We start from the raw sequence: 15,874 nt of genomic DNA on the forward strand, positions 1-15,874 counted from the left end.
TTAAGATGCTGGTTAGTTTAGATATGGTTACCACACACACACACACACACACACACACACACACACACACACACACACACACACACACACACACACACCCCATGTCTTTTACTTGAGGATGCTATAACACAGTAATGAGTGTAAAGCTGATGTGTGTCTCAGGGAGTGTGTGTGTCAGTGTGTGTGAGACATCTGTGTCTCAGGGAGTGTGTGTGTGTGTGTGTCAGTGTGTGTGAGACATCTGTGTCTCAGGGCGTTCATGCCTGGCAGGCTGTGTGTGTGTGTATGTAAAAGCAGGTCAGGTTCTAATAGGATCCTAGCCCAGGACAGCCCAGGACATTACTCAGGTGATCTATATATATATAGCGTGGTTCTCCCTGATGTCACCACAGCCTTCCTCTTGTTATCTAATCTACCTCACTGATCCCTGCCTGGCACTAACTACCGACCCTGACCCAGTTCACCAGCCAGGCTTCTAAACCTGTCCTAACCCTGCTCCACCCTGACCCCGTTCACCAGCCATGCTTCTAAACCTGTCCTAACCCTGCTCCACCCTGACCCCGTTTACCAGCCAGGCTTCTAAACCTGTCCTAACCCTGCTCCACCCTGACCCAGTTCACCAGCCAGGCTTCTAAACCTGTCCTGACCCTGCTCCACCCTGACCCCGTTCACCAGCCAGGCTTCTAAACCTGTCCTGACCCTGCTCCACCCTGACCCCATTCACCAGCCAGGCTTCTAAACCTGTCCTAACCCTTCTCCACCCTGACCCCGTTCACCAGCCAGGATTTTAAACCTGCCTGAACCCTGGTCCATGCTCTTCCTCGGCTCCCAGTCCCACTCAGCCCTGTCCTTACTAGAAGACCAACCCTATACCATGCCCTGTTATAAACCAACCCTTTACCATACCCTGTTATAAACCAACCCTATACCATGCCCTGTGTTATAAACCAACCCTTTACCATGCCCTGTTATAAACCAACCCTTTAACATGCCCTGTGTTATAAACCAACCCTATTCCGTGCCCTGTGTTATAAACCAACCCTATACCATGCCCTGTGTTATAAACCAACCCTATTCCATGCCCTATTATAAACCAACCCTATAACATACCCTGTGTTATAAACCAACCCTATTCCATGCCCTATTATAAACCAACCCTATAACATACCCTGTGTTATAAACCAACCCTATTCCATGCCCTATTATAAACCAACCCTATAACATGCCCTGTGTTATAAACCAACCCTATACCATGCCCTATTATAAACCAACCCTTTACCATACCCTGTGTTATAAACCAACCCTATAACATACCCTGTGTTATAAACCAACCCTATAACATGCCCTGTGTTATAAACCAACCCTCTACCATGCCCTATTATAAACCAACCCTATAACATACCCTGTGTTATAAACCAACCCTATTCCATGCCCTATTATAAACCAACCCTATAACATGCCCTGTGTTATAAACCAACCCTATACCATGCCCTATTATAAACCAACCCTTTACCATACCCTGTGTTATAAACCAACCCTATACCATGCCCTATTATGAACCAATCCTATACCATGCCCTGTTATAAACCAACCCTATACCATACCCTGTGTTATAAACCAACCCTCTACCATGCCCTGTGTTATAAACCAACCCTATACCATGCCCTGTGTTATAAACCAACCCTATACCGTGCCCTGTGTTATAAACCAACCCTATAACATGCCCTGTGTTATAAACCAACCCTATACCATGCCCTGTGTTATAAACCAACCCTATACCATGCCCTGTGTTATAAACCAACCCTCTACCATGCCCTGTGTTATAAACCAACCCTATACCATGCCCTGTGTTATAAACCAACCCTATACCATGCCCTGTGTTATAAACCAACCCTCTACCATGCCCTGTGTTATAAACCAACCCTATACCATGCCCTGTGTTATAAACCAACCCTATACCATGCCCTGTGTTATAAACCAACCCTATACCATGCCCTGTGTTATAAACCAACCCTATACCATGCCCTGTGTTATAAACCAACCCTATACCATGTCCTGTGTTATAAACCAACCCTATAACATGCCCTGTGTTATAAACCAACCCTATACCATGCCCTGTTATAAACCAACCCTAATCCATGCCCTGTGTTATAAACCAACCCTATACCATGCCCTGTGTTATAAACCAACCCTATACCATGCCCTGTGTTATAAACCAACCCTATAACATACCCTGTGTTATAAACCAACCCTATAACATGCCCTGTTATAAACCAACCCTATACCATGCCCTGTGTTATAAACCAACCCTATAACATGCCCTGTGTCATAAACCAACCCTATTCCATGCCCTGTGTTATAAACCAACCCTATAACATGCCCTGTTATAAACCAACCCTATACCATGCCCTGTGTTATAAACCAACCCTATAACATGCCCTGTGTTATAAACCAACCCTATACCATACCCTGTGTTATAAACCAACCCTATAACATGCCCTGTGTTATAAACCAACCCTTTACCATGCCCTATTATAAACCATCCTATACCATGCCCTATTATAAACCAACCCTTTACCATGCCCTGTGTTATAAACCAACCCTTTACCATGCCCTGTGTTATAAACCAACCCTATTCCATGCCCTGTGTTATAAACCAACCCTATTCCATGCCCTGTGTTATAAACCAACCATATTCCATGCCCTGTGTTATAAACCAACCCTCTACCATGCCCTGTGTTATAAACCAACCCTCTACCATACCCTGTGTTATAAACCAACCCTCTACCATACCCTGTGTTATAAACCAACCCTTTACCATGCCCTGTGTTATAAACCAACCCTATACCATGCCCTGTGTTATAAACCAACCCTATACCATGCCCTGTGTTATAAACCAACCCTATACCATGCCCTGTTATTCACCAACCCTATTCCATGTCCTGTGTCATAAACCAACCCTATTCCATGCCCTGTGTTATAAACCAACCCTATTCCATGCCCTGTGTTATTAACCAACCCTATTCCATGTCCTGTGTTATAAACCAACCCTATACCATGCCCTGTGTTATAAACCAACCCTATAACATGCCCTGTGTTATAAACCAACCCTATACCATGCCCTGTGTTATTCACCAACCCTATTCCATGCCCTGTGTTATAAACCAACCCTATTCCATGCCCTGTGTTATTAACCAACCCTATTCCATGTCCTGTGTCATAAACCAACCCTATTCCATGCCCTGTGTTATTCACCAACCCTATAACATGCCCTGTGTTATAAACCAACCCTATACCATGCCCTGTGTTATAAACCAACCCTATTCCATGCCCTGTGTTATAAACCAACCCTATACCATGCCCTGTGTTATTCACCAACCCTAATCCATGCCCTGTGTTATAAACCAATCCTATTCCATGCCCTGTGTTATAAACCAACCCTATACCATGCCCTGTGTTATAAACCAACCCTATTCCATGTCCTGTGTTATTCACCAACCCTATACCATGCCCTGTTATTCACCAACCCTATAACATGCCCTGTGTTATAAACCAACCCTATACCATGCCCTGTTATTCACCAACCCTATTCCATGCCCTGTGTTATAAACCAACCCTATACCATGCACTGTTATAAACCAACCCTATACCATGCCCTGTTATAAACCAACCCTATACCATGCCCTGTGTTATAAACCAACCCTATACCATGCCCTATTATAAACCAACCCTCTACCATGCCCTGTGTTATAAACCAACCCTATAACATACCCTGTGTTATAAACCAACCCTATAACATGCCCTATTATAAACCAACCCTATAACATACCCTGTGTTATAAACCAACCCTATAACATGCCCTATTATAAACCAACCCTCTACCATGCCCTATTATAAACCAACCCTCTACCATACCCTGTGTTATAAACCAACCCTATAACATGCCCTGTGTTATTCACCAACCCTATACCATGCCCTGTTATAAACCAACCCTATAACATGCCCTGTGTTATTCACCAACCCTATAACATGCCCTGTGTTATTCACCAACCCTATAACATGCCCTGTGTTATAAACCAACCCTATACCATGCCCTGTGTTATTCACCAACCCTATAACATGCCCTGTGTTATAAACCAACCCTATAACATGCCCTGTGTTATAAACCAATCCTATACCATGCCCTGTGTTATAAACCAACCCTATACCATGCCCTGTGTTATAAACCAACCCTATAACATGCCCTGTGTTATTCACCAACCCTATACCGTGCCCTGTGTTATAAACCAACCCTATAACATGCCCTGTGTTATTCACCAACCCTATACCATGCCCTGTGTTATAAACCAACCCTATAACATGCCCTGTTATAAACCAACCCTATAACATGCCCTGTGTTATTCACCAACCCTATACCATACCCTGTGTTATAAACCAATCCTATACAATAACATTTGTGATTTTCCTGTTTATCTCTTTACAGCCCCAACAGAAAGATATCCAGCACTGCCTTTGGACGGTAAGTTACTGAGATCATCTTTTTACAACAGAAAGGTAGGAGGGAGAGGGACTGTACTGATGGATCAGGTGGCTGGTAGAGGGAGAGGGACTGTACTGATGGATCAGGTGGCTGGTAGAGGGAGGGACTGTACTGATGGATCAGGTCTACTGGGGTTATCTGATGGATCAGGTGGCTGGTAGAGGGAGAGGGACTGTACTGATGGATCAGGTGGCTGGTAGAGGGAGGGACTGTACTGATGGATCAGGTCTACTGGTAGAGGGAGGGACTGTACTGATGGATCAGGTCTACTGGGGTTATCTGATGGATCAGGTGGCTGGTAGAGGGAGAGGGACTGTACTGATGGATCAGGTGGCTGGTAGAGGGAGGGACTGTACTGTACTGATGGATCAGGTGTACTGGTAGAGGGAGGGACTGTACTGATGGATCAGGTCTACTGGGGTTATCTGATGGATCAGGTGGCTGGTAGAGGGAGAGGGACTGTACTGATGGATCAGGTGGCTGGTAGAGGGAGGGACTGTACTGTACTGATGGATCAGGTGTACTGGGGTTATCTGATGGATCAGGTGGCTGGTAGAGGGAGGGACTGTACTGTACTGATGGATCAGGTGTACTGGGGTTATCTGATGGATCAGGTGGCTGGTAGAGGGAGGGACTGTACTGGGGTTATCTGATGGATCAGGTGGCTGGTAGAGGGAGGGACTGTACTGGGGTTATCTGATGGATCAGGTGGCTGGTAGAGGGAGGGACTGTACTGGGGTTATCTGATGGATCAGGTGGCTGGTAGAGGGAGGGACTGTACTGGGGTTATCTGATGGATCAGGTGGCTGGTAGAGGGAGGGACTGTACTGGGGTTATCTGATGGATCAGGTGGCTGGTAGAGGGAGGGACTGTACTGGGGTTATCTGATGGATCAGGTGGCTGATAGAGGGAGGTACTGATGGATCAGGTGTACTGGGGTTATCTGATGGATCAGGTGGCTGGTAGAGGGAGGGACTGTACTGGGGTTATCTGATGGATCAGGTGGCTGGTAGAGGGAGGGACTGTACTGGGGTTATCTGATGGATCAGGTGGCTGGTAGAGGGAGGGACTGTACTGTACTGATGGATCAGGTGGCTGGGAGAGGGAGGGACTGTACTGGGGTTATCTGATGGATCAGGTGGCTGGTAGAGGGAGGGACTGTACTGGGGTTATCTGATGGATCAGGTGGCTGGTAGAGAGAGGGACTGTACTGTACTGATGGATCAGGTGGCTGGGAGAGGGAGGGACTGTACTGGGGTTATCTGATGGATCAGGTGGCTGGTAGAGGGAGGGACTGTACTGGGGTTATCTGATGGATCAGGTGGCTGGTAGAGGGAGGGACTGTACTGATGGATCAGGTGTTCTGTTGTTTTAGTCTCTTATCTCCCTCTTACACTTTGGGAAATTTTTTATATAAAAAATTAATCACACAAAAAAAAAGTTAATTACCCACCTCTTCATCTTTTTCCTCTCCTCCTCCCCCTCCTTCCTCACCTTTCTACTCTCTTTCTCCTATTTTCCTCCTCGCCTCCCTTCTCCTCTCTTCCTCCTCATCTCCTCTCCTCCTCCCCGTCTCCTCTCCTCCTCCCCGTCTCCTCTCCTCCTCCCCCTTTCCTCCTTCTTCCCTGTCCTCTCTTCCTCCTCCTCCTCCTCTCTTCCTCCTCCTCCTCTCCTCCTCCTCCTCTCTTCCTCCTCCTCCCCTCCTCCTCTCTTCCTCCTCCTCCCCTCCTCCTCCTCCTCTCTTCATCCTCCTCTCCTCTCTTCATCCTCCTCTCCTCTCTTCATCCTCCTCTCCTCCTCTCCTCTCCTCTCTTCCTCCTCCTTTCCTCCTCCTCTCTTCCTCTCCTCTCTTCCTCTCCTCCTCTCCTCTCTTCCTCTCCTCCTCCTCTCCTCCTCTCCTCTCTTCCTCCTCCTCCTCTCCTCTCTTCTTCCTCCTCCTCTTCTCCTCCTCCTCTCCTCTCCTCCTCTCCTCCTCATCTTCTTCCTCTCCTCTCCTCCTCCTCCTCCCCTCTCCTCTCCTCTCCTATCCTCTCCTCCTCCTCCTCCTCTCCTCCTCTCCTCTCCTCTCCTCTCCACTCTTCTCTTCCTCCTCCTCTCCTCTCCTCTCCTGTCTTCCTCCTCCTCTCCTCTCTTCCTCCTCCTCTCCTCCTCCTCTCCTCTCCTCTCCACTCCTCTCTTCCTTCTCCTCTCCTCTCCTCTCCTCTCCTCTCCTCTCCTCTCCTCTCCTCTCCTCTCCTCTCCTCTCCTCCTCCTCTCCTCCTCCTCTCCTCTCCTCCTCCTCCTCTCCTCTCCTCTCCTCCTCCTCCTCCCCTCTCCTCTCCTCTCCTCTCTTCCTCCTCCTCTCCTATCCTCTCCTCCTCCTCTCCTCTCCTCTCCTCTCCTCTCCTCTCCTCTCCTCTCCTCTCCTCTCCTCTCCTCCTCCCCTCTACAGTCAGTTGTTCCAACACAACCACAGTGCTTTTAGCAGCAGTCAGGGAAGCACAGAGGACCTGTTCAGAGACTCCATCGACTCTTGTGATGTGGACATTACTGAGAAGGTAAACACACACTGTACAGACACACACACACACACACACACACACACACACACACACACACACACACACACACACACACACACACACACACACACACACAAGGCTTTACCCCCTGGACAGGACACTAGACTACCACAAGGCTTTACCCCCTGCACAGGACACTAGACTACCACAGGGCTTTACCCCCTGGACAGGACACTAGACTACCACAGGGCTTTACCCCCTGGACAGGACACTAGACTACCACAGGGCTTTACCCCTAGGACAGGACACTAGACTACCACAGGGCTTTACCCCCTGGACAGGACACTAGACTACCACAGGGCTTTACCCCCTGGACAGGACACTAGACTACCACAGGGCTTTACCCCTAGGACAGGACACTAGACTACCACAGGGCTTTACCCCTTGGACAGGACACTAGACTACCACAGGGCTTTACCCCCTGGACAGGACACTAGACTACCACAGGGCTTTACCCCTAGGACAGGACACTAGACTACCACAGGGCTTTACCCCCTAGGACAGGACACTAGACTACCACAGGGCTTTACCCCAAATCCACTCCTTGGCTGATTCGGGAGGCATCGGGTCCCGTTTCTTTGGTCTCACCTGAACCTATGCGTCTGTCCTCAGGTGAGTTACCTGGAGAAGAAGGTGACCGAGTTGGAGAATGACAGTCTGGCTAATGGAGACCTCAAGTGTAAACTCAAACAGGGCAACACACAGCTGGTACACAGGTGAGATATACTGTATACACACCAGACCTGGGTTCAAATACTACAGGATGTCAAATATCGCAATTTCGTTCACATAAATTTAAAGAAAGTATTCAGATATATTTTCAGTATTGTAATGTATTTGGAAATACACTTGAAAGGTATTTGATAGAATTTTCAAATACTATTTTCAAATATCTGGGTTAAATGCATAGGAGTGTATTTAAGTTGGTGTATTTTAGTATTTGGTGTATTTTAGTATTTGGTGTATTTTAGTATTTGAAATACAATTTTGCAGACTATTTCGTTTTTTACAATAAGTACTAATACTAATAAGTACTCAAATACTCAAATAGAAGTACTTGTTTTTGGGCTGTGTCTTTGAAAATGCAGTACTCAAATACTCAAATAGAAGTACTTGTTTTTGGGCTGTGTCTTTGAAAATGCAGTACTCAAATACACAGAAGTACTTGTTTTTGGGCTGTGTCTTTGAAAATGCAGTACTCAAATACACAGAAGTACTTGTTTTTGGGCTGTGTCTTTGAAAATGCAGTACTCAAATACACAGAAGTACTTGTTTTTGGGCTGTGTCTTTGAAAATGCAGTACTCAAATACACAGAAGTACTTGTTTTTGGGCTGTGTCTTTGAAAATGCAGTACTCAAATACACAGAAGTACTTGTTTTTGGGCTGTGTCTTTGAAAATGCAGTACTCAAATACACAGAAGTACTTTAAATATCAGATAACATGAGTGTAAACATTTAAAGCTCATTTAGACAGAAGTCCTTTAAATATCAGATAACATGAGTGTAAACATTAAAGCTCATTTAGACAGAAGTCCTTTAAATATCAGATGACATGAGTGTAAACATTTAAAGCTCATTTAGACAGAAGTCCTTTAAATATCAGATGACATGAGTGTAAACATTAAAGCTCATTTAGACAGAAGTCATTTAAATATCAGAGAACATGAGTGTAAACATTAAAGCTCATTTAGACTTGAGCTTGACAGCTGCAGTGTTTATCGTAAAATTCCATCTCTGCTAACGTCAAGGGAAATGTCCTTTTTAAAACGGTGTGTTGTTGATAGTGGTGACGACTTGCCTCTGATTGAATCGCGGCCGCTCTGTTTTTTTTAAGACTTGTAATTGATATCGATTACACTCGTGTAATGACGATGTTGTGCGTCTCTCTGTCTCCCAGGGTTCATGAGCTGGAGGAGCAGCTGAAGGATCAGGAGAGCAGAGCAGATCAGACCCTGGAGGAAGAGACACATAGACACAGAGAGACCTACTGCAAGATGGAGAGAGACAAGAACACGGACATAGAGCTGCTCAGTAACAGGTACACACTCTTGAGTTTGTCTGGTACAACGGAACCAATGAAATAGTCCCAAAAGTCCAAGCGAAATGAAGCGCACCTTAGGAACACACAGGAACACCACCTTAGTAACGCACAGATGTCACCACCTTAGTAACGCACAGGAACACCACCTTAGTAACGCACAGGAACACCACCTTAGTAACGCACAGGAACACACCATCTTAGTAACGCACAGGAACACCACCATAGTAACGCACAGGAACACCACCTTAGTAACGCACAGGTGTCACCACCTTAGTAACGCACAGGAACACCACCTTAGTAACGCACAGGAACACCACCTTAGTAACGCACAGGAACACCACCTTAGTAACGCACAGGTGTCACCATCTTAGTAACGCACAGGAACACCACCATAGTAACGCACAGGAACACCACCTTAGTAACGCACAGGTGTCACCATCTTAGTAACGCACAGGAACACCACCTTAGGAACACACAGGAACACCACCTTAGTAACGCACAGGAACACCACCTTAGGAACACACAGGAACACCACCTTAGTAACGCACAGGAACACCACCTTAGTAACGCACAGGAACACCACCTTAGTAACGCACAGGAACACCACCTTAGTAACGCACAGGAACACCACCTTAGTAACGCACAGGAACACCACCTTAGTAACGCACAGGTGTCACCATCTTAGTAACGCACAGGAACACCACCATAGTAACGCACAGGAACACCACCTTAGTAACGCACAGGTGTCACCATCTTAGTAACGCACAGGAACACCACCTTAGGAACACACAGGAACACCACCTTAGTAACGCACAGGTGTCACCACCTTAGTAACGCACAGGAACACCACCTTAGTAACGCACAGGAACACCACCTTAGTAACGCACAGGAACACCACCTTAGTAACGCACAGGAACACCACCTTAGTAATGCACAGGAACACCACCTTAGTAACGCACAGGAACATCACCTTAGTAACGCACAGGAACACCACCTTAGTAACGCACAGGAACACCATCTTAGTAACGCACAGGAACACCACCTTAGTAACGCACAGGAACACCACCTTAGTAACGCACAGGTGTCACCACCTTAGTAACGCACAGGAACACCACCTTAGTAACGCACAGGAACACCACCTTAGTAACGCACAGGAACACCACCTTAGTAACGCACAGGTGTCACCATCTTAGTAACGCACAGGTGTCACCATCTTAGTAACGCACAGGTGTCACCACCTTAGTAACGCACAGGAACACCACCTTAGTAACGCACAGGAACACCACCTTAGTAACGCACAGGAACACCTTAGAAACGCACAGGAACACCTTAGTAACGCACAGGAACACCTTAGAAATGCACAGGAACACCTTAGTAACGCACAGGAACACCTTAGTAACGAACAGGAACACCTTAGAAATGAACAGGAACACCTTAGTAATGCACAGGAACACCTTAGTAACGCACAGGAACACCTTAGTAACGTACAGGAACACCTTAGTAACGCACAGGAACACCTTAGTAACGAACAGGAACACCTTAGTAACGCACAGGAACACCTTAGTAACGCACAGGAACACCTTAGTAACGAACAGGAAGACCTTAGTAACGCACAGGAACACCTTAGTAACGCACAGGAACACCTTAGTAACGAACAGCTGTAAGTTGGTAGTAGAAATGGTAGATATCTGGGTAACTGTTTTCTCTATAGAGTTCAGCAGCTGGAGGAGGAGAATGGGGAGATGAAACTAAACGTGTGTAAACTGAAGTCTCAGACTGAGAAACTAGACCAGGTGGGTGGTCATAAAGTCTGTCTATCTGCCTGTCTATCTGCCTGTCTATCTGCCTGTCTATCTGCCTGTCTGCCTGTCTGTCTGCCTGTCTGTCTGCCTGTGTGTCTGTCTGCCTGTGTGTCTGTCTGCCTGTGTGTCTGTCTGCCTGTCTGCCTGCCTGCCTGCCTGCCTGCCTGCCTGCCTGCCTGCCTGCCTGTCTATCTGTCTGTCGTCTGTCTGTCTGTCTGCCTGTCTGCCTGTCTATCTGCCTGTCTGTCAATGGATAACTCTTCCCCATCTCCCTCTCTCTCCCATCTCCCCTCTCTCTCTCTCTCCCTCTCTCCCCCATCTCCCTCTCTCTCCCCTCTCCCCCATCTCCCCTCTCTCTCTCTCCCCCATCTCCCTCTCTCCCTCATCTCCCCCATCTCCCTCTCTCCCCTCTCCCCCATCTCCCCTCTCTCTCTCCCTCCCCTCTCCCCCATCTCCTCTCTCTCCCCTCTCCCCCATCTCCCTCTCTCCCCCATCTCCCTCTCTCTCCCTCTCTCCCCCATCTCCCTCTCTCCCCCATCTCTCTCTCTCTCCCCTCTCCCTCTCCCAGGAGAAGCAGCGTATGACAGACCGGTTAGAGGACACCAGTCTGAGGCTGAAGGATGAGATGGACCTCTACAGGAAGATGATGGACAAGCTGTGGCAGAACAGACATGAATTCCAGAAGGAGAGAGAGGCCATGCAAGAGGTACGGACACACACACACACACACACTATATTTTCCTCCATTCGTTCCTATTGCACTCAACTGCTTTAGTGACCAAATTCACCATCTTCTATATTTGAACTTCTAACCACCTAGGAAACTACATTGATGTGACAGACAAACTCTCCCTCCCTCTGTCCCTCCCTCCGTCCCTCCCTCCGTCCCTCCCTCCGTCCCTCCCTCTGTCCCCCTCCCTCTCTCCCCTTCCCTCCCTCTGTCCCTCCCTCTGTCTCCCCCTCCGTCCCTCCCTCTGTCCCCCTCCCTCTCTCCCCTTCCCTCCCTCTGTCCCTCCCTCTGTCTCCCCCTCCGTCCCTCCCTCTGTCCCCCTCCCTCTCTCCCCTTCCCTCCCTCTGTCCCTCCCTCTGTCTCCCCCTCCCTCTCTCCCCCTCCCTCTCTGTCCCTCCCTCTGTCCCTCCCCATCTCTCCCTCCCTCTCTGTCCCTCCCTCTGTCCCCCTCCATCTCTCCCTCTCTCTCCCTCCATCTCTCCCTCTCTCCCCCTCCATCTCTCCCTCTCTCCCCCTCCATCTCTCCCTCTCTCCCCCTCCACCTCTCCCTCCATCTCTCCCTCTCTCCCCCTCCATCTCTCCCTCTCTCCCCCTCCACCTCTCCCTCCATCTCTCCCTCTCCCCCCCTCCACCTCTCTCTCCCTCTCCCTCTCTCCCTCTCCCTCTCTCCCCTTCCCTCCCTCTGTACCTCCCTCTCCCCCCCACCCCCCCTCCCTCCATCTTTGTAGTTGATAGAGGACCTGCGTCGGGAGTTGGAGCACCTGCAGCTGTTTAAGCTGGGTTCAGAGGCGGGGCAGGGGGCGGGGCTATCAGAATACAACGCCAAGACACGGGAAATAGAGATGGAGCATGAGGTCAAGAGACTCAAACAGGTGAGGCTCACACACACATAGACACACACACACACACATAGACACGGACACACACACACGCACACAGACACACACACACACAGACACACATAGACACACACACACACACACACACATAGACACACACACACACATAGACACACACACACACACTCTGAACGTGTACACACACAAAGAGACATACACAAAACCCCAATGAATTGAGGCTGTTCTGAGGGCAAAAGGAGGTGAAACTCAATATTAGAAACATTTTCTCCCTCTTCCCTCTTCCCTCTTCCCTCCTCCCTCTTCCCTCCTCCCTCTTCCCTCTTCCCTCCTCCCTCTTCCCTCTTCCCTCCTCCCTCTTCCCTCCTCCCTCCTCCCTCTTCCCTCTTCCCTCTTCCCTCCTCCCTCTTCCGTCCTTCTCCTCCCTCTTCCCTCTTCCCTCTTCCCTCCTCCCTCTTCCCTCTTCTCTCTGCCCTCCTCCCTCTTCCCTCTTCCCTCCCCCCCCCCACCCTCCCCCTTTCCACCCTCCTCCCTCTCCCCACCCTCTTCCTTCAACCCTCCCTCCCTCTTTCTACCCTCTTCCCTCCTCCCTCTCCCCTCCTCCCTCTTCCCTCCCACCCTCCTCCCCTCTCTCTCTCTACCCTCCTTCCTTCCTTCCTGTCTCTCCACCCCCTCCCCCCTCTCCCTCTCTCTCCACCCCCTCTCCCTCTCTCTCCACCCTACAGGAGAACTTTAAGCTGCGGGACCAGAACGATGACCTGAACAGTCAGATCCTCAGTCTGAGTCTGTATGAAGCTAAGAACCTGTTTGCCTGCCACACCAAGGCCCAGTCACTGGCTGCTGAGATCGACAACGCTTCTAGGGACGAGGTGAGAGGGTCTGACTGTGGGGTGGGATAGAGTGGGGTGGGGTAGGGTAGAGTGAGGTGGGGTGGGGTAGAGTGGAGTGGGGTGGGGTAGAGTGGAGTGGGGTGGGGTAGAGTGAGGTGGGGTGGGGTAGAGTGGGGTGGGGTAGAGTGGGGTGGGGTAGAGTGGGGTAGGGTAGAGTGGGGTAGGGTAGAGTGGGGTAGGGTAGAGTGGGGTGGGGTAAAGTGGGGTAGAGTGGGGTAGGGTAGAGTGGAGTAGAGTGGAGTGGGGTAGAGTGGAGTGGGGTAGAGTAGAGTGGGGTAGAGTTGAGTAGGGTAGAGTGGAGTAGGGTGGGGTGGAGTGGGGTAGAGTGGAGTGGGGTAGAGTGGAGTGGGGTAGAGTTGAGTAGGGTAGAGTGGAGTAGAGTGGGGTAGAGTAGAGTGGGGTGGGGTGGGGTGGGGTGGGGTAGAGTGGAGTGGAGTGGAGTAGGGTAGAGTAGAGTGGGGTAGAGTAGAGTAGAGTGGGGTAGAGTAGAGTTGAGTGGGGTAGAGTAGAGTTGAGTGGGGTAGAGTAGAGTTGAGTGGGGTAGAGTAGAGTTGAGTGGGGTAGAGTAGAGTGGGGTAGAGTAGAGTTGAGTGGGGTAGAGTAGAGTAGAGTGGGGTAGAGTAGAGTTGAGTGGGGTAGAGTAGAGTGGGGTTGAGTAGAGTAGAGTGGAGTAGAGTGACATACAGAAATCATCAGGAGAGGGGACAGTTGAGCTACAGGCTCATGTTAGTCACTTTGTGTCAAATGTCATTTTATTTGTTTTTAAAAAATCTCTATCTTTTGATTGACATTCTCTCACGCTCTCTCTCTACCCCTTCCTACCCTCCCTCCCTCCCACCCTCCCTCCCTCCTGTCCTCCTCCCTCTCCCCGTTCCCTCCCTCTCCCTCCTGTCCTCCTCCCTCCCTCCCTCTCAATCTCCCCGTTCCCTCCCTCTCCCTCCTGTCCTCCTCCCTCTCCCTCCCTCCCTCTCCCCGGTCCCTCCCTCTTCCTCCTGTCCCTGTCCTCTCTCCCTCCCTCTCCCCATTCCCTCCCTCTCCCCATTCCCTCCCTCTCCCCGTTCCCTCCCTCTCCCTCCTGTCCTCCTACCTCTCCCCATTCCCTCCCTCTCCCCGTTCCCTCCCTCTCCCTCCTGTCCTCCTCCCTCCCTCCCTCTCATTCTCCCCGTTCCCTCCCTCTCCCTCCTGTCCTCCACCCTCCCTCCCTCCCTCTCATTCTCCCCGTTCCCTCCCTCCCTCTCCCTCCCTCCCTCCCTCCCTCCCTCCCTCCCTCCCTCCCTCCCTCCCTCCCTCCCTCTCTCCCTCTCCCCGTTCTCTCCCTCTCCCCGTTCCCTCCCTCTCCCTCCTGTCCTCCTCCCTCCCTCCCTCCCCCTCTCCCTCCCTCCCTCCCTCCCTCCCCCCTCCCTCCCTCCCTCCCCCCTCCCTCCCTCCCTCTCCCTCTCCCCGTTCCCTCCCTCTCCCCGTTCCCTCCCTCTCCCTCCTGTCCTCCTCCCTCCCTCCCTCTCATTCTCCCCGTTCCCTCCCTCTCCCTCCTGTCCTCCACCCTCCCTCCCTCCCTCTCATTCTCCCCGTTCCCTCCCTCCCTCCCTCTCCCTCCCTCCCTCCCTCCCTCCCTCCCTCCCTCCCTCCCTCCCTCCCTCCCTCCCTCCCTCTCCCCGTTCTCTCCCTCTCCCCGTTCCCTCCCTCTCCCTCCTGTCCTCCTCCCTCCCTCCCTCCCCCTCTCCCTCCCTCCCTCCCTCCCTCCCTCCCCCCTCCCTCCCCCCTCCCTCCCTCCCTCTCCCTCTCCCCGTTCTCTCCCTCTCCCCGTTCCCTCCCTCTCCCTCCTGTCCTCCTCCCTCTCCCTCCCTCCCTCTCCCCGTTCCCTCCCTCCCTCTCCCTCCCTCCCTCCCTCCCTCCCTCCCTCCCTCCCTCCCTCCCTCCCTCCCTCCCTCCCTCTCCCCGTTCCCTCCCTCTCCCTCCTGTCCTCCTCCCTCCCTCCCTCCCCCTCTCCCTCCCCCTCTCCCTCCCTCCCTCCCTCCCCCCTCCCCCTCCCTCTCCCTCCTGTCCTCCTCCTCCCTCGTCTCCTCTAGTTGGTGGATGCTCTGAAGGAACAGGAGTGTGTTAACCTACGTCTGAGACAGTATATGGATAAAATCATCCTGGCCATTCTGGACCACAACCCCTCTATCCTGGAGATCAAGAGTAACAGTTAAACACACACACACACACGCACACGCACACGCGCGCGCGCGCACACACGCGCACACACGCGCGCACACACGCGCACTTCCACGTCTGGGGATGGGACAGAACTTAAAACAACTGACACTCAAAACAACTGACAGCTGTCTGTGGTTTACAGCTGAAACTCGCCGTCTACTCTATCTGTCAATCAACTGTTAGATGTCCCGCCTCCTTTCTCTATCCCACCAATGATGAACTGTTATTATGTTGCCAAGAAGAGAAACTGTGGTAT

General features: G+C 50.7%; 1 protein-coding gene across 1 annotated transcript in view; it reads left to right on the forward strand.

Moving 5' to 3' along the window:
- The window catches only part of LOC139401901 (rab11 family-interacting protein 4-like), a 107,715-nt gene extending 92,082 nt beyond the window's left edge, over positions 1–15,633 (forward strand). The window contains exons 7-15 of the mRNA XM_071145907.1: positions 4,484–4,519; positions 6,972–7,077; positions 7,714–7,817; positions 9,000–9,140; positions 10,855–10,936; positions 11,514–11,651; positions 12,404–12,547; positions 13,258–13,401; positions 15,489–15,633. Coding sequence (XP_071002008.1) covers positions 4,484–4,519; positions 6,972–7,077; positions 7,714–7,817; positions 9,000–9,140; positions 10,855–10,936; positions 11,514–11,651; positions 12,404–12,547; positions 13,258–13,401; positions 15,489–15,611 — 1,018 coding nt within the window. The 3' untranslated portion in view covers positions 15,612–15,633. The remainder of the gene's footprint in view (positions 1–4,483; positions 4,520–6,971; positions 7,078–7,713; positions 7,818–8,999; positions 9,141–10,854; positions 10,937–11,513; positions 11,652–12,403; positions 12,548–13,257; positions 13,402–15,488) is intronic.
- The last annotated feature ends 241 nt before the right edge of the window (positions 15,634–15,874 follow it).

The sequence above is a fragment of the Oncorhynchus clarkii genome, unplaced genomic scaffold, assembly GCF_045791955.1.
Source record: "Oncorhynchus clarkii lewisi isolate Uvic-CL-2024 unplaced genomic scaffold, UVic_Ocla_1.0 unplaced_contig_6117_pilon_pilon, whole genome shotgun sequence".
NCBI lineage: Eukaryota > Metazoa > Chordata > Actinopteri > Salmoniformes > Salmonidae > Oncorhynchus > Oncorhynchus clarkii.